Source organism: Pleuronectes platessa, chromosome 4 (assembly GCF_947347685.1).
Source record: "Pleuronectes platessa chromosome 4, fPlePla1.1, whole genome shotgun sequence".
Taxonomy (NCBI): Eukaryota; Metazoa; Chordata; class Actinopteri; order Pleuronectiformes; family Pleuronectidae; genus Pleuronectes; species Pleuronectes platessa.
Window position 1 is genome coordinate 18,445,873 of NC_070629.1, and position 22,743 is coordinate 18,468,615.

The 22,743-nt window shown below is 43.7% G+C and overlaps 2 protein-coding genes across 3 annotated transcripts; both read right to left on the reverse strand.

The window, feature by feature from the left end:
- Positions 1-1,580: 1,580 nt before the first annotated feature.
- mat2ab (methionine adenosyltransferase II, alpha b) lies at positions 1,581-6,436 on the reverse strand. 2 transcript variants are annotated; one of them, XM_053420197.1, is made up of 9 exons: positions 6,159-6,436; positions 5,430-5,507; positions 5,201-5,323; positions 5,002-5,114; positions 4,763-4,906; positions 4,459-4,677; positions 4,196-4,378; positions 3,948-4,081; positions 1,581-3,358 (listed from the first exon to the last, which is right to left on the reverse strand). In XM_053420197.1, the coding sequence occupies exons 1-9, from the start codon at positions 6,250-6,252 to the stop codon at positions 3,256-3,258; spliced, it is 1,191 nt and encodes a 396-aa protein (XP_053276172.1). In that variant the 5' UTR covers positions 6,253-6,436; the 3' UTR covers positions 1,581-3,255. The 2 variants fall into 2 exon arrangements, with proteins under 2 accessions (XP_053276172.1, XP_053276173.1); XM_053420198.1 differs by having other exon boundaries at positions 1,581-4,081.
- Positions 6,437-9,010: 2,574 nt separating this feature from the next.
- inpp5jb (inositol polyphosphate-5-phosphatase Jb) lies at positions 9,011-20,981 on the reverse strand (the record flags this gene model as incomplete). Its single annotated transcript, XM_053421056.1, has 12 exons — positions 9,011-11,922; positions 12,073-12,177; positions 12,256-12,339; positions 12,426-12,563; positions 13,256-13,457; positions 13,643-13,752; positions 14,065-14,176; positions 14,747-14,922; positions 15,824-15,940; positions 18,385-18,493; positions 18,762-18,869; positions 20,626-20,981. Coding segments are annotated over 12 exons (1,962 nt in total), but the record flags the coding sequence as incomplete, so codon positions are not given.
- Between the last annotated feature and the right edge of the window lie 1,762 nt (positions 20,982-22,743).

Below are 22,743 nucleotides of genomic sequence, written 5' to 3' on the forward strand. Positions count from 1 at the left end.
TATTCGTTTCTTCTAAATCTTCCGTGATTTCTGCCGGTATTATGGGACATGAAACCGGAAATGCAGCTCCAGAAGGGATGTAGAGCAGACCAATCACAGCCTTGCGGGCTGAGTGAGCTTGCGGAGCTTTGCCGTAAAGGCCTCAGTATGCTTCTCCGAGTCCGTTTCGGAATGACGGACGGACGGATCGGACGGACCCTTTTTGATTTATAGTTCTACGAGCCTTTTTATTGTGAAAACAATTCACCGCCAGAACAGTAGATGGCGAAACGGAAGTCGAGCTTAGACAAGCCTACCTCATGAGGTATATAGAAGAAGTCCACGCTGGTTTATTTACGTCCTCCCGGCTCCTCAAACACAGTGAACGATGGTAACAGAAAAATGATGTTGATGACGCGACAGTTTTTGCTGAATAAAGTGACACCCAGCGGGTCAAAATGCTTTTGTTATCGTGTCTTAGCGCAGCGGTTCCCCGGTCTTGTTTCCAAACTGCGTTGCTAATTCAACAGCTGCAACAGCTTGAAGCTACACGGAGGCAGCTAGCTCCCCCCAGCTTCCACACACAGTCAGCACGGACACCCGATACTAGCTACTACCAAGTGTTTGCTTCTAACCTGACGGTGTTTGAGAAACAGTGTCATGAGCCGTGGGATTAAAGTCAGCGGGTTTTTGCGCTGTTCCCACCGCAGTTAGCATGGTGGCTAGCCCGCTAGCCCCGTTATCAAAGTTCGTTATAACCGTATGTGACCGTACACACATGCTGTAAGTGCTCTAACCAGCCACCGTCAGCCGGACAACGCCGCTGGCTTAACACACTTGTCACATTAATCATAGAGTCGTAGTTGTGATTTTGGTTTATTGTGATGTAGGGAATGGAACAGGAAGTTTCCATTCCGAAATGCTGGCGTTAGCGGACCAATCACAGCCAAGTGCTATCCGTGGGCTGTCCGTCATTTCGACGTATAGTTAGAAAAATGAGCACGGCACGAAAAGCTCTCCGAGGAGCCTCGGAGAGGCACGCAGAGGGCGTTCCACGTTGGAGAGGGCGGTCCTATCTGTCCGTGTCCGTCAAAACGCAGAAGCATACATTGGCCTTAAATTTTAGAAAAGGGGGTCGACACCCGTCAGCACGTAAGGAGGGATACATAAGCACGTAAGGGACCCGGAAGGGCTCTTGCGCTTACGGGCCCGTGAAAACGCAGAAGCATGTTTCAGGCTTAACTCTTGATGTCAGAATTGCTTAAGGAGGATGATGTTCAACCCACCTACCATCCAGCAAAATCTTCAAATCCTTTAATTGTCTTGCACCCAGCAAAGGGGCAATAAATGTTTTGACAGATTTTTTTTTGAAGCACAATCTTTTCAAAGTGGAAATGCAGGGGCTTTGTGGTATTCAATGACTCCCAGAACTTTTCTACTGATACATGTCAAAATAAATCTAGGTAAAAAAAAAAATGCAAATAGGATTTATCTATAGCGGCATTTGGCTAAAAACAGAGAGAACGAATGAGAAGCTGCACTTAACACTTCCTCATCCCGACAATACCAATTATTTACAAGAAAATATACGGAACCAAAGACACTTTTAAGGAGTAGTTGTTTATTACAGAGCATAAAGAAACTACCCATGTAGACATGAAGGATAACAGTATGAGCTACTTGTTCCTCTGGAAGTTTAACGCATGTTGGTGGGAGGAGAAAAAGAAAATAAGGAATAGAGGAAATAGAAAAGGCACTCTTAACTTACTGTAGCCAACAGGATGCTCTCGAGTGGTAAAAGGGAACAACAAACCAACTCTATCCAACACATGGGGACGGCCATGTAAACAAGGCTGGTTTCTCTGTACTACACCAGCCAAATGTTGCCATCCCATTCATGAAGATAGGCCAGAGCCAGAGCATTGCACCAGACATTCAGGGGATTTTAAACTAATCCACTTTAAGATAACATCTGTAGTCTAAAAAAATTAAATGGTTTTAAAATCATCATTAATTGTAGTCAGTGATACTTTCTCTTGAGGCAGACCAAAGCTTTTCTGTAGTACACTCTGGGGCCTCAAGCAAAACACTGAAAACTGATCAAGTCCGGAGGATTTCAATATTCAATGTTTCTAAAGCTGCCTTCTGAAATATCGGCTTCTCTGTATCCACGCCGCGTTTCAGAGAACAAATAAATAGTGACGAGGTTTGATTCCTAGCCAATAAGATCAATAAGAACACACCCTTTTAGGATACAGATGGGAGCCAGGTTTCTCTGTAGCTACACCTGCCATCTATATACATAGAGGGGTAAAAGGGGCTTTCAGTCAAACCATAAAACAGCTTGCGAGACTACATTTGAAAAAGGGCTCACTTAAAATTGAATACAATGCATAAACAATCCAATTTTACCAATCGTCAAGTATAATCAATACCTCTGCAGACCAGAGCAGTGACATAGCAGCTTCTGACTTTTCTGTATTACGTCAGAAAACAGCAACGGTCTGTAGGGGCATCTGAGGTTTTAGGCTCATGTAAGAGCTTATATAATTACAATTTGGCGCACCCCATATCCTGCAATGCATAGCATTTCTAGTGACAAAAAGCAACAACCCTTCAATTTTAATTGTGCCATTCTAACATCCTCCACAAAGACGAGGGAATAAAGCCAACAAAAAAAAGGAAAAAGAACAGTGGGTCAGGAAATTATTGTATCAGACTGACGAGGAGGAATGTTTAGAAAAAAGCCAAATAGGTTTGGGAAGATGCCAAATAACAGGATCTCCAACTTTCAAATTCTGCTTTTAAATGGACGAGAACATTTTAAGATGCAGATTCATTTTGTAGCACCAGTATATTACATGGGGTGTTGCATATTGGCCAATATGCTCCCGCCGTGACACTGATTAAAAGGCTGACACTATTGACGAGTGTGGAATGCCAAAAAAGCAAAAGAACACAGCTATTCAGGGCCTATCACAACGAGAAGCAGGGGAACCTCAAGACGTGGGAGAACATGAAGTACTACAGTGCATGGGTTCATGGAACCCATCCAATAGTTTAACAGATTCTGAGGCATGCTTCCTAAGACCCAGCAAGATACTGAGACCAGCAGAAAACAGAAACAAGACAAGGGAGGGAAGTGGAGTGAGAGGAAGGAGTCATGTGTTAAATGATACCATTATTATGAGAGATAAGTGCTTTTCACCCCCTGGAACCTTGGAGGCTTCTCTGTAGTATACACCAACAAGCCTGGGGGGGAAAAGCTTAACAGGTTTAGCATTTTAGTTTTTTGGGCACCTCCCATGGGAAGGAGTCTCGGCCAAAGTGGCCATACGCTGCGGTCTTCTGATACAAGGGCCTCTTCAGATCCAGCTCCCTGGAATACATAATCAACATATTTAGCAGCAGTCAGTGGGAAAACGCAGATGCACACGTTCATACTCACACACAGGAATTACGCTCACATTAGCCAGTGGAGTGTGTCGAGAGCCACCAAAATAAAAACCAGGGTTAACTAGAGCGGCTGGTAAAGTGGGAAACACGTGAAGCTTCAACACTTACCCTGCCATCCAAACTGGACACTGTAGCTTGCAGATGGATACCGCTCTCAATTTGTGGAGAAAATGCTTATCTAACTAGAAGCTAGAAGGCTTCATTAAGTCAGGCATCATTTGTATCTGCCCCAAATAATTAGACTTTAGCCCAAACTAATACCCATGTGAGTAACCTACTTTGCCATGTATTTAAGTAATAAGGCAAACTCAGCTTTAAGATCAGAGGTGAAAGCACCAGCTGTAGCAAAGGAAAAACTGCGGCTGTGCAGTTTTCACAATAAATCTCTTAATTCACCAACTTTTAAATCAAATACCCAAGTAAAACTACAAACAAAAGGCCAATTCAAGGCCCGAGAGAAAGGAGCGAGCCAGATGCTGAGGTAGCAGGTGGTGTCGGGGGTTATACATTACCTGACGATGACTCCAGGACGGAGATCAAAGTTCTTCTTCACAATGTCAAGCAGCTCCCTCTCACTCTTGTTGGATGTCCCGTAGTGAAAGATAGAAATGGAGAGGGGATGGGCAACTCCAATGGCATAGGACACCTAATACAGAACATATTTATTATATAGCGTAAACAAAATTTGAAGAACTCAGACAGAGACTCTTTCAGCCCAACTCTCTAATATGAAGACAGGTGAACAGTGACAACCTCTTACCTGGACCAAAACTCTTCTGCAGAGCTTAGCTTTCACTAGAGACTTGGCCACCCAGCGTGCAGCATAAGCAGCAGAGCGGTCAACTTTAGTGTAATCCTTCCCAGAGAAGGCTCCACCACCGTGAGCTCCCCAGCCTCCATAAGTGTCAACAATGATTTTACGTCCAGTGAGGCCAGCATCACCCTGTAATGGAAGAACAGGGGTTAAGCAGGTAACTAACAGAGTATAAGCACTTTCTGACAGACACACCCTCCGACATTTACCTGCGGACCCCCTATGACAAATCGTCCACTAGGCTGCAGGTGATAGATGGTGTCGTCATCCAAATAGATACAGGGCACAACAGCTTTGACGACCTTCTCCTTCAGGGCATATCTCATCTCCTCCAGGCAAATGTCCTCATCGTGCTGAACAGACACAACAATGGTGTGCACACGCACCGGGAGCATGGCGCCATGGTCCTGGCGGTACTGCACAGTGACCTGTGGAGGACGCAAAAAGGGAGATGAGCAAAATTTCCCAGACAAGATAATTTGCATTAATTCAGAGCAAGAGTGAAAGCTCCACCTGTGTCTTTGAGTCTGGCCGGAGCCATGGAAGAGTGCCATCACGGCGCAGTTCAGCCATCTTAGCGTTCAGCTTGTGGGCAAGGACAATTGTGAGAGGCATGCACTCCTCAGTCTCATCCGTGGCATATCCAAACATCAAGCCCTGTAGAGCAAGCATCAGATACCCAGTGTTTAATGATCAAGACAGTTAACTAAAGAACAAACACGGCAAATCAAGGTGTTTATGTCCCCGCTGACCTGGTCACCAGCTCCGATGTCCTCCTCGTTGCGGTCAACGTGGACACCCTGAGCGATGTCAGGAGACTGCTGCTCCAAAGCCACAAGAACGTTGCAGGTCTTATAGTCGAAGCCTGTGCAGGAGAGACATCAGCCGATCAACACACCAATCATTAAGATTAAGAATTATGCATCTTAAAAGGCAGAAAACATTCCATACCTTTGGATGAGTCATCATATCCAATTTGGCGGATGGTGTCCCGGACAACTTTCTGATAGTCTACAGTGGCACGAGATGTCACCTCACCGGCCAAAAGGATCATCCCAGTCTTGGCAACGGTCTCTGCCAGAAGAACCAAATGTGAGAAAACATACGCAGGAGACAAACCCCCACATGTAAACATCTGAGGTGAGCCAACAAACACTGGACGGGACAGAACCGAACTTACCACACGCAACTTTGGCATCGGGATCCTGCTTGAGGTGGGCGTCCAGAACCGCATCGCTGATCTGATCACAGATCTTGTCTGAAAAGAGTGAACACACATGACTGAACACCAGCGTCAGTAACAGACCCGATCACGAGGTGGATCGTGAACTGCTGCAGATTAGCGCCACCGGCTCGGTTCGAGCTCGGTGGGAGTGGCCCGAGCCCCTCAACAGTCGCCATTTCGGCATGTGCACGTGTGTGGAGGACAGAGAGAGCGCGGGCAACTAAACGGGAAACAGCCCGGAAACGTGAAACGTCATTACGTTGACTCAATCACATAAAGCGATGTTAAACATTAAGTCACCGAATTCCATGTCCAGGCTTGTGTCTCGCTAGTCACGGGGCTGCATACGACACTTTTAGGATTATGCTCAATAGGCAATACAATATAACGAGATGTGAAAAAAGCAGGTGTCGGACACACACACACACACACGGGGGGGTTGTGTGTTTATCACCGGTGAGACGGACACGCGGTAGCATCCTTCAAGATTAGCTAGCTTATGTTAGCAGGCAGCGCGTGCTCCTCAGACCGAGCCAGCTGCATTTTACGTAGCGGAAAAGACCGTAACTCTCGTTTGTGAATAGCGGTATTTCTCTCAGCCTACAGTGAAACAACACGAGGGACGAACCGCGGGGAACGCGGCTCATTCCGCCCGGACAGGCTAGCGTGAGGCCGGAGACTTACCGGGGTGTCCTTCCCCGACCGACTCTGAGGTGAACAAGAAGCAGTCCTCGTCAATGAGGGAGTTGTGGAAACCGTTCATCTGTCCGTTCATCATGGTCGACGGCGGCTTCTGGGCGCGGAGTGTGAATAGTGATATGACGCTGATGTGCAGCTGCTTTGGTTAAAGTTTAATACCGACGAGTGTGTTTCTCGTTCCTCACTAGCCGAACAAGAGCCGCACAGCGTTGATCCTGGTGCCTGAGCCTCATGGCGCAGAGCCCCTGCCTTTATAACACTGCTCTGACGTCACGACAAGGTGGCCCGTACCATCGAGTCTATCCGGGGGGGTGGGAGGGGGGGGGGGCTAAAATACTGTACCCATGGCCTGTATTTAAAAAAAATATAATAATAATAATAAAACATTTGTGTAGCACTATTCATTACAAGTGAAAAAGTGCTTTACAACAAGCTCTATTAATATTGATGCTTTTAAAAAAAGATAAGAGAAAGTTAGTGTATTTTGATTTATGTACTGAGATATGTGCTTTATCAACAGACTACATTTTAGTTCATTCTAATGAATGCCCAAAGTACATATTATTATTAAAATATTATTATAAGGAGAAGAGAAGATGGTTTTGTTGCCACAGTCGTGAACATCCTTCTTACATCCTTATTTACTGATAGTAGATCCACGTGATACTGCGACCTGTCCGGGCTGTACCCCACCTCTCCCCCAATGTCCACCTGGATTGGCTCCAGCCCCCCCCAAGAACCTCAGAGGATAGGCAGTATAGATAATGAAAGAATTTCAATGAGATGTAGTTTTATCAGAATCAATACATTGGGAAAGACTCCCCAGGAGTGTATTACAGTGCAGAGTTGTGACCTTATGCTTTTCAAATATTTCGCTGACTTGACATTCCTGTTCTTCAATCTGCATCCTCTATCTTAGCAATTACCTCACCGCCTCTGAAGAGAGTGTCAGTTGTTGAAAGTTGAATTGAATAATATTGCGATAAATCAGTAAAGGTGTTTGGACCTTGTGCTGTGTTGTGGTTTCTCCTCTGATAACCAGGTTATAAACACTACCATTCTTAAATCATAAAAGTTGTTTTTATTTCTACCTCGATTGCATCAGACGTCCACATCCATCCATCTTGTATTTCTTCATTCTTTGGCTTTAAGGTTTCGTTGCTCTTCACAATGTCATATGACAACCATCTAATGTATTTGTGTGAGTTGTGTTTTTGCATCACAGGTCTAAGTACCAGACTACAAATAAATGTTTCCCTGAAACCATCGTGAGAGTCTGTTATAAGCCAATACCGGTAAAACTAATCTGATCAGTTGTAATAATTTGAGCTATCACAAGAACATCAGAACATGTGGTCCCCTGGTGAAACAAGCAGATAAACCTGGAGACACATTTGCAACAAAGTGAAATGCAGAGAGTTGAGAGTAGGAGCAGGGGCTGGAGATATGAATTTGATTACACTTTACTCAAAAAGCTGGGATCCTCCTCTTGTGCTTCAGGCCCTGTTGTGCAATATAATCAAAATCTCTGATAGTGAACAACATGTTGTTCCTTTGTAGGCTGCAGATGGGTTTAATATATGTCACTACAAGTACTGGTCTACCCATGTTTTAGGACCATTTTATACATCTAAGAAGACTTCACGTCTGAAAGTAAGACGATTTTTTTATTTTTTTCTATTTTATACATTTGATTTTTCTATCTTCATCTTAGGAATGCTGTTTTCACTAAAAGCACACGTTGGCTGTGTATTAGTCAATAAATATAGATTTAGCCAAAACTAAGAGAGTGTGACTCACACTTCTCCATCAACACAGCTTTTCTGCGTGTGAATATCATGATATCCAGCATCTATTAATTACAACACTTTTTTAATTATCTCTAATCTGCATTTATGGGGTTACAATCAAAGTGCAATGTTACATCATTAAGCACAAGGACCTGTGGTTCAGTGAGACCCAGAGTGAGGAGACAATATACAAAGGTCTGATACTGTACCCAACCATTTTTATAGTCTTCATATAAGATAAAGAACAAAGGCGCCAGTAATGTCAAACTCATACACACACACACACACACAGCGGACAGGTCAGAAATCAAAGGTTGCCCTCGGAAAACATACAGTCAATTTTGACTTGGTTTTGTAAATTTGATGGGAAAAATAAACAGGGCTGTTCACACCAACAGCTCATTTATAATATCAACCTGCATAATTTTAGTCAGATCACTCACCAGTTTGTATACTTGGGCTCATTGTGTTTAGTGTCAGTTAACCAAGCAACTCAATCCCTGACCAGTGTTGCCTCCGAATGGTACAGTCAGCTTGAATTTGCATGGTGGACAATTTCTTTTCAAAGGGCAAAAGCATGATGCAAGATGCACCTGCTGTTGCCCTCTATAGGAGGTTTTGTCATGTTCACTGCCCACATTTATTCACAAAATAGCAAACTGCATCCACTGTATGCAATAATGAAGCACACCAATCTGACTGAGTATAGACTAGAGGGACAATCGAACACAGGTAATCAATAAGTGAAGTCAAATTAAAGCTCATTAATAATAATTAAATAATACTGTGGCTGATGAAATATTACCTCGCAAACCCACATTATACAAAAAACACTCACAGTTTCCGTCTCTGTGTCGCGCACGGGCACGCACGGGCGCACACACACACACACACACACACACACACACACACACACACACACACACACACACACACACACACACACACACACACACACACACACACACACACACACACACACACACACACACACACACACACACACACACACAATAAGAAGAGACTCAGGAAACAGACAGACCACAGTTTGAAGGAGAGTATATATTTTTTCTTTGGACAGTGTTGCACTACTTCAGGGGTTGAAGAACAAAGCAAACAACCCTTAAAAATCCTCCTCACCGATCACATGATTTCACAGAGATGAATCCTCATGTGCCAACAATCGATACCTCACACCTCGCTATCTGTATTTTTTTTTAAATGTATTCACGATACAAACACCTGTAGACATAACAATCTACATTTCAGACATTAAAAGCAACATTTGATCTTAACTCTTCATAGTTCCAAATACAAAATTAATGTTTATATTTCCGTTGAAATAATGCTCCCTCACTGGCCAGCAGAATTCAGGCTCATTGAACAGTTAAATAAGAAAATAAATACATAATTTAAGTAAAAATAAACTTTGTGGCATAGATTGTCTGCTATATAATGTTTTTTTTTATCATACTTCATATGTTCATATATCTTTTGCTCTATTCCTCTAGCCACATAATTACACAACAATAACATTCTGTTAACAGAGCTTTTTTTTCATAAACGTTTCACAATATATAATCACTGGTCAGGGCTGCAGGACTGATCAAACTTATCTAAATGACCATAAGTAGGACAAGGTTCTTACAATCTTAATCTTTTTCAAACGTTACTCTAAAGCAAACCTAGATTATCCCTATTATAAATTAATAAAATACATGAATGCACCATGATATGATTCAAACGGCTTCCTATTTATGAAAGCATTAAGTATCCTGCATTTTCTTTTACCTACATTTACACTGATGTTAAATGTTTATACTGTCCTTAACATGTTTCTCTAACAATTGTCACAGCCACGTTTCTAACAAAGAGGAGTCAAAAACAGCACTTTACGGCACAAAAATCACAGTACCGGAATGTACAGTATGTCCAGCAGCAAACCATGCCAACACAGTCGCAAACCATTCACTGCCACACACACACACACGCACGCACACACACACATCCATAGAAACACATACACACACTGAGGTTACAGCTACAACAGTAAACACTGTCCTACGCTAACAGCCCAAAGGTACAAAGTGTCTACAATGGTGTATAAGAGGTCACAAGGTAACATATCAACACAACTATTGTGACTGTTTTCGCTGTCAGCTAATCACCAGGATCCATAAGAAAGAATCTGAGCAAGAGAGAAGAAGAACTGAAAAGTCAAAATTATTCACCAAGTAAAAGAAGTCTAAAGGACCATTTGATAAACCTGAAATATCACATTGGTATTGTGATATTTCAAGATAGTGGAACATGTCAGTTTTGTATTATACTACTCAGAGTATAATACAAAGCCCTGTGATAGCTCTACATAGTAGAGTTCATGTTCACATTTGTCAGTGACATCCAGATTGAAAATCAAGTCTACCTCATGTTGAAATCATCACACAAACACACAAAGTCAAAAATATGATTAAATATGCGAAATGGAATCAAAAGAAAAAACCACAAAAATAATTTTGGTGTTGTGGGTAAACTCATCTAAACAAAGTAACTTAACCTCCTCCCTGCCTGGGATGAGGCCCTCTAACTCACAGAAAAGGTATGGTTGTCATAAGCAATACATGTTGGAGAAGATATTGCTATAATTATCATTGGAGCTGGCCGAGCAGAGTGGCCAACAATTTGTCAACTGGTTCTGACGAGACAGCACCGTTCTGTCAGCTGACAGCGAGCTTCTCACACCAACCACATCCACTTTAAGGCTCTTACGCCCACACTCCCTCTGGATGCTGACATGTGATCTGCTGCTGCTGCTGCTGAGGCTGGTGGCTGAGCCCCAGAGACTCGTTCTCCACCAACATTGGCTCTCCTCTGTTTAGACACAGGCCAGAGCAACTTCTATCCCATTGCTGGATCATTTGTAATGCTCCCCGAGTGTAATATCATGCGGAATTTTCAAAATATTGAATATATTCAAGAGTCAAACTGCTTGTCCATATGCAGATTTATACAAACTAACCATACAAGTGATGGGTGATGCTGATCTTTCCCTCTTTCCTTGTGGTTCTTTCGGTTTGAGCAGATTTGTTTCTTAAAAATATTTGATCTGCAACTGAAGCAAACAGAGTGATGGGTGAGTTATCTCTGCATCACACACGTTTCTCTTCTGTTGCTTGTTTGCAGTCTGCTGACATGACTGCAAAGGGCAAGTGCAGAATTAAAATCCACTGTTGACATGTAGGGAGGATGGTTTCTAAAGGTTATGAAGGGACCACTCTTATATTCTACATAACCAGAACTCCTTGAGTAGTTCCTAAAGCAAGGGCTCAGCTCCCTGTACTGTCCACACCTGAGAACGCACAAAGCTACAAGAAACACAGAACAAAGTGAAAGGTTTCAAAAATAAAAAAATATACATACAATATGTGCACAGCTTAATAAAACAACTGAAGGCAAAGTGAGCCTTCCGGACGAGCCAGAGGGCCGTTCCTGAAAAGGATGGCATCACAAACTGTATATTTTCACGACAGAAAACATACATCATAGTGGATGTATCAAATAAAAACACACAACGGTTGGTTATGTGACCTGTGACAACAGAAGGACCGGGTGCATCACACTCCTGAATCCACCGGGTTTTGGTCTTTCTCAGCAGGAGCGGACGCCGGGCTGCTGCCGCCCTCTGCTGGATGCCCTGCAGACTCACTCTCAGCTTTGGTGCCGGACTTAGGAGCATCCTTGTGGTGGCGCTCTTTCACTTTGACCTGTGCAGGACTGCCTGAGCGGCTGCGGCTGTGGGCGCCGCTGTGGGTGCCGCTGCGATGCCGGCGGTGTTTGCCCTTCCGTGGACTGGGACTGCGGGACCTCGTCTTCATGTGGGGGACAGTGCTGTCGTCTTCTGAGCTGAAGTCAGAGCTGTCTGAAGAGCTGGCGTCAAGGCCTGTAGTGGGAAGCTGGATCTGAGGAGAGAGGTGGAAAAAAGAGGATAAGAGTGGGAAGGAAATGATAGAATGTGGAGGTAGAGCAGCAAAACGTCTGGAGAGGATGCGGATGGGAACATCGGAAATAAAAGCATTCAACGCTTTTAATGTCACCAGAGTTTCGATTACCTGAAATGGTTCTGTCACACCCACAATGGTGCTCATGTTGTTGCTATAGTAGCCTATGATGAAGTCCCCTGAGCCTTTGGGCAGCTCCTCCTCGGTAAAGGTCACCTGGAAAACAGTTTGTCCGACATTAATTCAATGTGAAACAAAATCATCTGAGGAGAATTCAGCCTGTATCCAGGTTACCTGTTGTTCCTGTCGTTGAAAGTCAGCCTCCTCTTGCTTGGCCCACACGTATCCCACATAGTCCTTGTGGTGTTTGAATCCCACCTGTGAAGGCAGCAGCACAATGTATTAAAACTTGTTAATGCACAGACATATTTGTTACACCTCATGGTTTACACGGTACACGTTACCTTGTACAGTCCGATCCAGTCCCAGGAGCTGCGTGCGAAGTTGGCCGTCAGCTTGAATTTGACTATCGCATCAGCAATGCAATTCCACTCATCCTCCACAGAGAGCGTGACCAGGGGAACATCCACCTTGTAAGGGAACTGAAAAGAACATTCCTCATAAGGTTTCACAAAGTGCAAAAATATTCCAAAAATTACGAGGGCTTCGCATCGGACCTCAGAGTTTTTGAGTAAAAGTAGTCCAGAGTGTCGTTCATCAAAACCAGAGCTGAAGTATCGAAAGTTGGCAAATGAATTTGGTGGAATCGGTTTGTAAATTAGCAGGATTACGGCCCTATTAATTATTACAAAACTTGGTGGAAAGACGCGGTAGGGGTGTGGGAAAGAGGCAATTCATTTAGGTGCAGATCAGAATCAAGGGGTGGGTCAGGGAATACATTTTTTCTTACTTTAAAATGGCGAGAATATTGCAGCAGTTTTTTTATATTTTCTTGAGAATAATTTGTGTTTTTTTATGTTACAACCTGACATGTTTAGGAGGCTGATGATTTTGAGATAAAAATCTGGATCTAGTGAATTTTAATGTGGTTTCATAAAGGGAGTGCTGGGCCTTGGTGGAGATGTGCGTTCCACTGAGTGCAATCAAATATTTAATAAATCAATACATAAAACTAGAAAATTAGATTAACTCTACGGACAAGACCTTTAACATTACCTTATTATATTATATCATACTTTACTACATATGATATTATCACACCAGTACAGAGATGGAAGCCCTCGTTATGGTTGATGGGTCTCAGTCCTATTCACGCTGTATTCTGGTGTCTCACCTGCAGAGTAAAAATGGAACAGACTGGTTTGTGGTCGCTGACGGTGAATTCCATGTGACTCCGGTAGCAGTGTTGCGTCACTTTGGCCCCGTTGGTCAGCCCTGATATGGAGGTGCGCTTCCCCTCGCCAGGTGCGGCAGGCGCGGTGGCTCTCAGACGCCAGAGAATCCGATCGGTCCAAGCCGGCTTGCGTTTCTTTCCACTGGGACGTGGACAGAGAGACAGAGACGGAGCAAGAGAGAGAAATTCCCAGAATAACATTTAGTTTAAAAAAAAGAGGCCCTTTCATGTGTCCCTGGGCACGTGAGGACCTTTCAGAGAGTCAAGTTTACTGAGCACTGAGATGTCTGGCTTGGAATTCACAACATCCCCCCTGGCAACACGAACCTTGTGTCGTATGTGTTTGTTCCCACATCGAACTTGTAGGTGGGAGGGAATTTCAGCGGCCCCTCCTGGAAACCCTCCAACACCGGCTCACTGTCTTTGGCCATGTTCAGCTGAAACAATAACAATCAACACACATCACTGAGGAGTTTGGTTTGTGAGGAGGCTTCTCTTATGCCCTCTAGTGCACAAACCGACACAGTGCAAGGTCCACCAGAGGAAAAGACATGTACATATATATATTTATATCATAGAGAATTGACAAGATTTCACAACTATTCTGACCAAAATTGAGTTAAAAAAAAAAAAGAAAAGTTAAACCTTGATTGAAAATTAACTGTTACGGAAACGGATGAGGTGAGAGAGGATTTGTAACACATTCATTTTCAGAGTCCTCCATATTGACACACAACCATTATTCTTACCTGATCCTTTTCCAACAGCATGGAATACCTGTTGTTGTCAATGGCTGATTTCACCACTTGCATGTCCAGGTCATCAATGCGGAAATTGAGATCTCCCAACCAGAACACCACACTGTACACAAAGGAGTAGCTTCATGAACTCTATGTTCTTTCTCAATTCAAAGTTGTGACAGAATTTACCTGAGAAACCAGAAATACAAAAGATAAGTCTTCACACAGTGAAACACAGAATGTTAATAAAGATGGATGACATGACAGCTCCCCAAAAGTGAAGCCAAAGCGTCTTGATCGGACCCTGGTGGCTGACTGCGGAATAGGTCATTAACCTCACCTCCTCTATGTTAGTGGATGGGACATCATTCATCATTATTCAAGGCCTCTTTTTCCCCCAGTAAGGTTGGTTTAATTAGCTATTTGACGGTTTAAAAACAGGTTGAAATGTCTTCAATACCATGACTCCCTCCCCAAGCACTACGTCATTAGCACAAGTTGCAGGTTAGTTTACGTTAGTTGGTATTTTGGCTTCATTTCTGGATAGTTGGTGGAAGTGGAGACATGTCGTCCATCTGTGTTCACGGTCTATAGAGTGGAACAAATCCATGGCATCTTTTTCTTCTTATCCAGCAGCTACATCAAACTATACGTGTGTCACTGTGCGTGTGTTTACAAACTGCTGACATACTCGTGGTCGAGAACCCCAGTGGCCGCCTGGCCCTCAAACTGCTGCTGCTGCAGGATGCTCTCGAAGTCCTCCATGCGCTGCTCAGAGTTTTCCATGTGAGCCGGCAGGTGGCAGTTCAGGAAGCAGACGGTGTGACCGAACACTGACATGCGGGCGCTCACTCCACCTTTATTCCCCTGCGACACAGACCACAACCGAGTTAAACATTATGAGAGCGAGGGAGTCACAAACTGCTGTGAAGAGAGGGAAAGGTGACATTTTCTCTGAGGCAGAACCGGACCAATGAAGGAATGAATAAAACATGGTCTGTGGTGGAGAGCGTCAGTGGTAGGTCAGGTCTCACTGTGGCGAGTGCTGTGCTTCTGCCACAGACAGGAAGTTTACTCATTAAGGACCAATGAAAAAAACACCATCAATATTTAATGCTAAGAGTGAGGGTGCACACAGTGGGGGGGACAGGATGAGTCGGTGGATTTCATCCCACTCTTCTCACGACAGCTGTGACCCACTAACACACAAGAGACGCTGGAGTGTAAAATATGAAGAATGTGTGTTTATGTCTCGATATTCTTCAGGGAGGATAGAAGCAGGATTTCACTTAAAACATGGAACCACAGAACATTTCAGAATCCCCCTCTGCCGACATTTTAACATGTTGCAATTTGATCTATTTCCAACTTGTGAATGTTAAAATGTTATGTAAAATGAGTTAAAATAAGTGAATGTTAGAATTTCCCCTCAGTCTGCAGTTTGCCCCTGGTTCACTTCTGCTATGCTTGACTTTCCAAGCATTACTAACTGCTCGCTGAGAGATGCAAAAATCCATCTCTTTATCATAAAACCAGATAGAACATCATTTGAATAAGAAAAGCTGATAACACGCACTAGAGTCCCAAAATACAGTTTGCATATTCAACAACCGCCACATCATCAACTGTTCACAAACCGAGCATTGTGTAAAAACTCGGTCAGGTCGTCTGTGAGAGTCATGCAGCAGTACACCTGGACACTCCTACAGAGAGGTACAGCAAAGCTTTCAAAACACTGATCACAGAGCGGGTGTCATGGCCGTCTCACCCAGTATCCCCCCAGGCCAGTGCGGGTGGTCTCGGTCTGGACGCCGCGGAGGAACGGCAGATGGAAATACTTGGCGAAAACCAGCAGTAGCAATCCCTGCATCCGCTGGGAGGTCACCTGAGACAGGTGAGGGGAAGGGGACAAGAGGACAGAGGCAGAAGATAGTCAAGATCAAGATAGGGAAACATTAATAGATTAAACAAATGAGGAGAAAGAAATGAGCTCATAGCTGGCACTGAAATAAAAAAATAAAATAAGTCCGGCTTTGCTGCATCGATTTCTGCTGCTCTGCTCTGCTTCCTCTCCTCCTCCTCTTGCACTCTTCATCTTTCTACCTCTTAACATTTTCACTGTGCCCCGTGGCTCAGCTCTGCCTCTACTTTACATGAAGCACTGCACATGAAAGAGGTCAAAGCTCGTGGTCTGCCCTCACAGTGGAAACAAAACCGCTTTATAGTGGAAACCTTCACGCTCAGACCTTTCCATCCCCTGCGCCCTCCGCCATCATGCTGCCTGTGATGCTACATAACAACAAGCTGATTGTGACAACTGTGGACTATTTTTGTACTTCACAAGAGGAGGAGGATCGTGTAGTGCATTTGTTGAGTCGAGAAAGACATGCCGTATCAAGCCCCTCACCAGATATTTATGTTCATCCCTCCCTCTCTCCACTGGGCCACACATCCCAACCCCCAACCGCAGGCCGAAGAAGCACGATAACACCCTGCCTGAAATGTCCCGAGGGCAGTAATGGAGGCACACGTCTCCACGTGACATTAGACCCTCTTGCTTGTATACTTAATTGGTATTTAAACCAGTGTGTTGCGCAATAGATTCTACTGAACCGTGAAGTGGACCGAGTATATTTGTGGTACGTGTGCGGAAGCAATTCGTTTCTATGTGAGCGCTCGGCTGAAGTCTGAGAGAATGTACCTTTGCCTGTGTGCTGTGGTCAAAAAGCATGTCTTATCAACATGAGTGAACACGGGAAGGGCTCCTGAAGGCTGCCGAGCTACATTTAGGCTGGGAACGAAATAAGACATTTAAGCCCTAGACAAGTGTGTGTGTGTGTGTGTGTGTGTGTGTGTGTGTGTGTGTGTGTGTTAGAGAGAATATGTGTGTAGCAGTGTAGATTTGACCTCATGGTACACACAACTGAGGAAATAAGCTGGTCTCTGATACTGACAAACACAAACACACCAACATCCTCTTTTCTTATGACACAGCATGTATATGGCACAGCATTTTCTGGATTATTGACATACAGAATGTATTTTAACGCAACATATGTAACTCTGCCCACTCGGGGTCTCTCAATCAAAACCCTAATAAAAGATTGGGGGTGCTATAGAATAGTCCATTTGACTCTAACTGAATGAAATGTCCTTGAAGTATTTATAGCGGCCGCTATTATGAGACCTGTTAGAATTATCTAAAGGAGAAGGAGATTAGGGAAGGAGCTTCAATGCTTCCTAACTTATCTCTTTTAACAGAGGTGACATCGGACCATCCTTTATGAAAGCATAATTTGTGCATCTAAAGCTTTAGCTTACTCCAACATAAATTAAGGTGACAATCATGAAGTGTTGGGTGATTAGCCAGAAAATGTGTCAGCTACAATGTGTTGCTCTAGTGAGGCGCTGATTTGAGAAAGCAGCATGTTACAGAATGAATCTGACGAGTATCTGTGAGCGGAGAGAAAGCACGTTGTGTCTCTTAACTACACGTCTGTCCACCATGTCGTGTCTGCTCAGATTCTCACCGACACCAGCGTCTATCTCCTTCTACTTCAGCTCTTGACAACCACTCCGACAAACACATCCCCCCCCCCCCAACATGATCACCGCATCCATATCCACATCAAGTCCACAAGGTCACATTGAGATGATTGTTTAACGAGACTTCGAGTAGAGTAGCAGACCGCGAGATAACCGGGGGACAGCATCAGTCTCACTGTCAGAGGCCCATCAACACTGACAACAACGCCATCCAAAAATAAAGCAGCACCCTGGGAGACATTTGTCTAGTTCCCTCAGCTCCACAGCTGATTCACGCTCTCTGGCTCACCATGCCAACCGAGCCAAGCACCGCTTTCACATGCGACCATTCAAACCACGCAGTTTATTAAGAAAACAAACATTTTCCATGGCGTGCTTCAAATGTCTTATTTGAAAGGATATTCAACTGCTGTTTTTGAATGAATCCTCTCTGATTTCTTGGTGTACCACCTCTCCACACTGGGTACGTGTAGGCATTGTGAAAATAGGAAGATGGAGAAAAAGGAGACGACACTGCGGGCGTGAAGCCACACAGAGGGAGACTATAAGTGTGTGCTTTGCTGGACTTTGCATTATAAACGTGGCAGCAGAGGAAAGCAGATACGCCGACATCACACGCCTGTTGTAAATCATCACCCCATCCGTTGCTCAGGGAACACGAGGAGCCGAACCAGCAGCAGGAAGCAGAGAATCATCAGCGATCACGTAATCCCACTGAATCGGAGCTGTTTAGCCTTTTACTGAGTGCGTGCATATGTGTTTATAATAAGAGCCATTACTGACCAGCACGTAACCAAAGGGGCTGAGTCTCTCCATGCAGACCTCGCTCCACTGGTCTGTGAAGAGGACATCTTTCAGCCTTTTGTTAATCATAGAGTTCACTTCCTGCAGCCTTGAAGAAAAAGATGACACACAACGTGGCACGAGGGTCAGCGGCAGACACAGATGTGAAGAGGAGCTCTGGAAATGTAATGTCGGGTTAATAAGTGAAACGACAATGGTTGGCATAGGGAGAGGGGAAACATTCAAAGCCGAGCACGGGCGGCTCATTAGTGATATCGTGTGCAGCGTTAATATGAGAGGAGGGAGCATAATGGGACACTTCAGCCTTTCTGTGGGAGAAACTGGATGACTGCCGCACACCGCAAAAACACACTCACCCGATAATGTACATGTCTGTGTTTCCATCGCCCACGTTCAGCCCCAGCAAGGCGGTGATGTCATCAGGTGGAGTGGCCGAGCCCACGTTCCAAGTGATGATGTGCACCCTGTTGGAACAAGGCGTTATACAATGTCTCCTTCACACCTCAGAGACAGAACCTCCAGACCTCTATGTTTTTCATCGAAGAGATTATGTTTTCGCCACTGTCAGTTTGTTTATTTTGTTGTTTGTTGGTGTGTTTGTTTGTAAGAAACAACGGGTTTCCATGGGATTTTGTGGAGGGGTGGGACATGGAATGTGCCAATCCCATCCAAAGAGAAACCAAGCAGTTTAGACAATTATTAAAATAGCATTACATCCCAACTTGTCGCCTGTATATGTCACACATGTTTAAGTTCCTTAATTAATACAGTTTTTTTTGTGTCAAATTAAAAAGCCAATGTAATTATATCACACATACAACACAAATCATGATAACACAAGATTATTAATGACATGTAGGCTGGATCAAATGTCCCTCATGTGTCTGTCAGCTGTTTCGAAGTTTTGGTATAAATGTTCAGCTCCCGAGTAAATTCCAAGAATGTTGTATAAAACATGGAGAGCTCACTATGCTCACTAACGTGCTGTGTAACGGTTAAACATTCCCTTGTTTGAACATCCAACAGACCCACATCACAGTAGTTACTATAATTCGAGAAGCATGAGTGTTATTTAGGATGTGAGCAGCTAGTTGTCTTATTCAGTAAATGATTTAAATCAGTTTTTTATCCATTTTATTACTAATAAACTGCAATTTGATGGAGCCCTTACTTTGAAAATATTTCCGTCAGAACCAAATCTATATAAGAGGTATATAACAGCACAATATTTCAATTTGACCATATCATTTATATCTCTTTATGTTTATTACCGTATTTTTTCATATCGTATGTTTGTATTTTGGAGAGAAGACGTCATGATAATATTCTGGCCCAAAATTGTGTTGAAAGTCTTTGTACAAGGATCCACTACCAGCTGAACCTGAACAGGAAACTAAAATTGATTTTAACCTGGAAGAGTAAAGGTAACACTTTACTTCCTCATCATTTAAAGGCAGTACACAAACATTTCATACATTATTTATATCACATTAAAATGTAGCTCGGAGGGATTTTTAATGGATGTTAAAGTAGAGTATTTGTCAATATCATAATGCTGTTTGAAGGCATTATATACTCGAACAACTGTTGTTAACTATTTATTATTATCTCTGCCAAGTAGGTTATGTTTTCATCTGGGTTTTAATGATATTTGGCAAGTTTACACAAAACCCACAGGATGAATTTCCACAAAATTTGTTGGGTGGATGTACTAAGGGTAAGGGAAGGAGCCTTCAATTTAGGTGCAGATACAGATCAGGGGATTTTAATTGTTTTCAATTTCATTAACATTGTGAGATTAGCCGTTTTTGACATTTCACAGGGTATAATTCTTGGATCTTAAATATAACCTCTATACAAACAAGGCAATCGATATCTAAGAATGTGTCAAATTTGGTGCAGCTTGATCGCTTATGGGTCAGGAGTTACACTTGTTACTTATATTTGCGATATTATAGTTTGTTATAAACTAAATTATATTAATTAATAAATGTCGCGTTGTGTAAACCTGGAAGTTAAAAACATAAATATACCTGACCTAAAACAAATTACTGTGCTACCTGTTTGCAGTAAACATGCAGCCCTGCTCTCAATGGTGTGACACATATAAATAAATACTACATGTGCCAGGGCTAATCTTCCTCAGCTCTCTGGAAACAACACGCCCCATGAGACATGCTGAGACATGAACCTCACACACACACACATCAGGACACTTGCCTGAAGTCTTCCAGCGTCTGGGCCTGAGTGTCAGCTGTACCTGCGACAGAGAAGGCTCTCTGTGCATGAGGGTTCATGTGAGGAGGCACGGGCTTGCTCACAGGTGGGTGGGGGACAGAGACAGCCCTGACTGGGTGGTGCCCTGGGCCTTTTGGGCCCGTCTTGCGCTCTGCTATGGGTTTGACTGCTGCAGAGCGGGAGGGCTTCGGGCGACTCGACACAGCGCCGTCAGGGATGCTCTCGTCCTGTTGAGCCTCAGGAGCGGGTTCAGCTTTGGGCTCAGCTTTGGGCTCAGCGATGTCAACAGAGCCCTCCACTCGGGCACTTCTCTGGGGTCGCCGAGGGCGGGCAGCGACAGAGGCCGGGGCCGGGGTCAGGGCTGGGGGCTGGCCGGGAGGCAGATCTGAGGGTTGAGCCGCCGGATTTGTTGCCGGAGCTGGAGGTGTTGTTGTTTTTGTCGTTGAAGCTTCTGCTCCTACATCTGGGTTTCCTTCTTGAGTCGGACATTGGCTCTGATTATCTTGGTCCATTTTTTAAGATTTCTGTGATAAAGGAAAGGAAAAATGTTGGAATGGTTCCACTTGCAAGAGGCACACTTGTGTTTCAGAATTTTTATCTCATATTCTAGTGAAGCATCACATGGACACATTTACAATTATAGTCGAATCACAGTCTCTGATATGATGATATAATGTGAAAAAGAAAACAAATAAAAAAGGCTCAGCGAGGATTTCTACCACTGAATCTGCAAAACAAGCAGCCTCTGTCCCAAAATGACGAGTCAACAGAGCCGATGAGTGTCGGACTGTCGTGAGATCCAAGCGACCCAGCAGAAAAACAGAGTGAGTCAGGCTCCCACCATCGTGACTGTTCAATTAACCTGTCGTCACTCGGCCTTGAACGCAGCTGCATGTACAGACAGGAGAAGACGTTTGGGGAAAAAAGACACAACAGACAAACAACTGGGAGAGGAGGACGAGGCACGAAGAGACATATTCTCCTGCTGTTCTCAACCCATAGAGCTTTAGAATGGAGCTTTGGTGGAGACGGGGGGAAGAAAAAGCCGGGAACACGGTGGATCATCTCCTCTAGTTCCGCCTGAGCCATTCTCCAGTTACCAGGGACATGCTCAGTCAGTTCATATCAGCTCAGAGCACCTGCCGTACACTGAAATGAGGAACCGCTGCACAGTCCAGAGCAGCGACACACAGAGTAAACAACAACACAGAGAGAGAGAGAGGGAGCTGCAGAGATCAGAGCGACAGCCGCGAGGATAGAGGAGGAAGATAAACCGACTGATTCAATATCCATCTAACTACCTTGTGAATAAAAATCTACTTTACTTTCCCCTATGACTGACTGATAACACAACAGATATCAAGCTGAGGATTTTGAAAAAGCAAAATGCGTGAAGTTTTTTAAACAAAAGGCAACTGCTTCAGTGACTGGATGAAGACTTTATCCCTGATAGATGTTGCTCCTGTTTATCTCAGAGGATAAACAATGTAGAAAAGATATGCATTTATGTTCATGCTTTAAGTTGTATGTATTTTGTTGTATTTGTGTTTTCTTTTTCTTTACATTATTCATGATACATTTTATAGCTCAAATGTAAAATATCAATCCTCCGTTTAGCCATATATCAGAATTTTACATTTTGTAGTTCCTAATATCAGTATCTGCGAGAATCCCCCAAACCTGTATTGGTTGTCTATTACGTGGCTGAGTGATAATGCTGAGATCTAACGGAGCTAAATAGAAAACTAGGAATTCAAACCGAAAACCGAATCACAAATCAAATGAAAGAAGATATTTGGATCATTGTAGTTCAACGAGACAAAAACTGTCTCACTCGTCAACATGTCATCATTACATCATTACAGGGCTACACACCGCACCCATCTACAAACTCTGCTCGACTTTGACCTCAACTACACACTTGTAAAGTTTTGGGACTGCGTCTTGCATGATTGTGATGTCAATGTCTTATTTTTTGTTTGACTAAGAGTAAAACTAACCTTGTGCACAGTCCCATCCTTCACCAATCTTTATCATATTTTATCGCTGAAATCATGTCCTGTACAATATGGACATATATTTAGTCGGTGAGGAGACAGA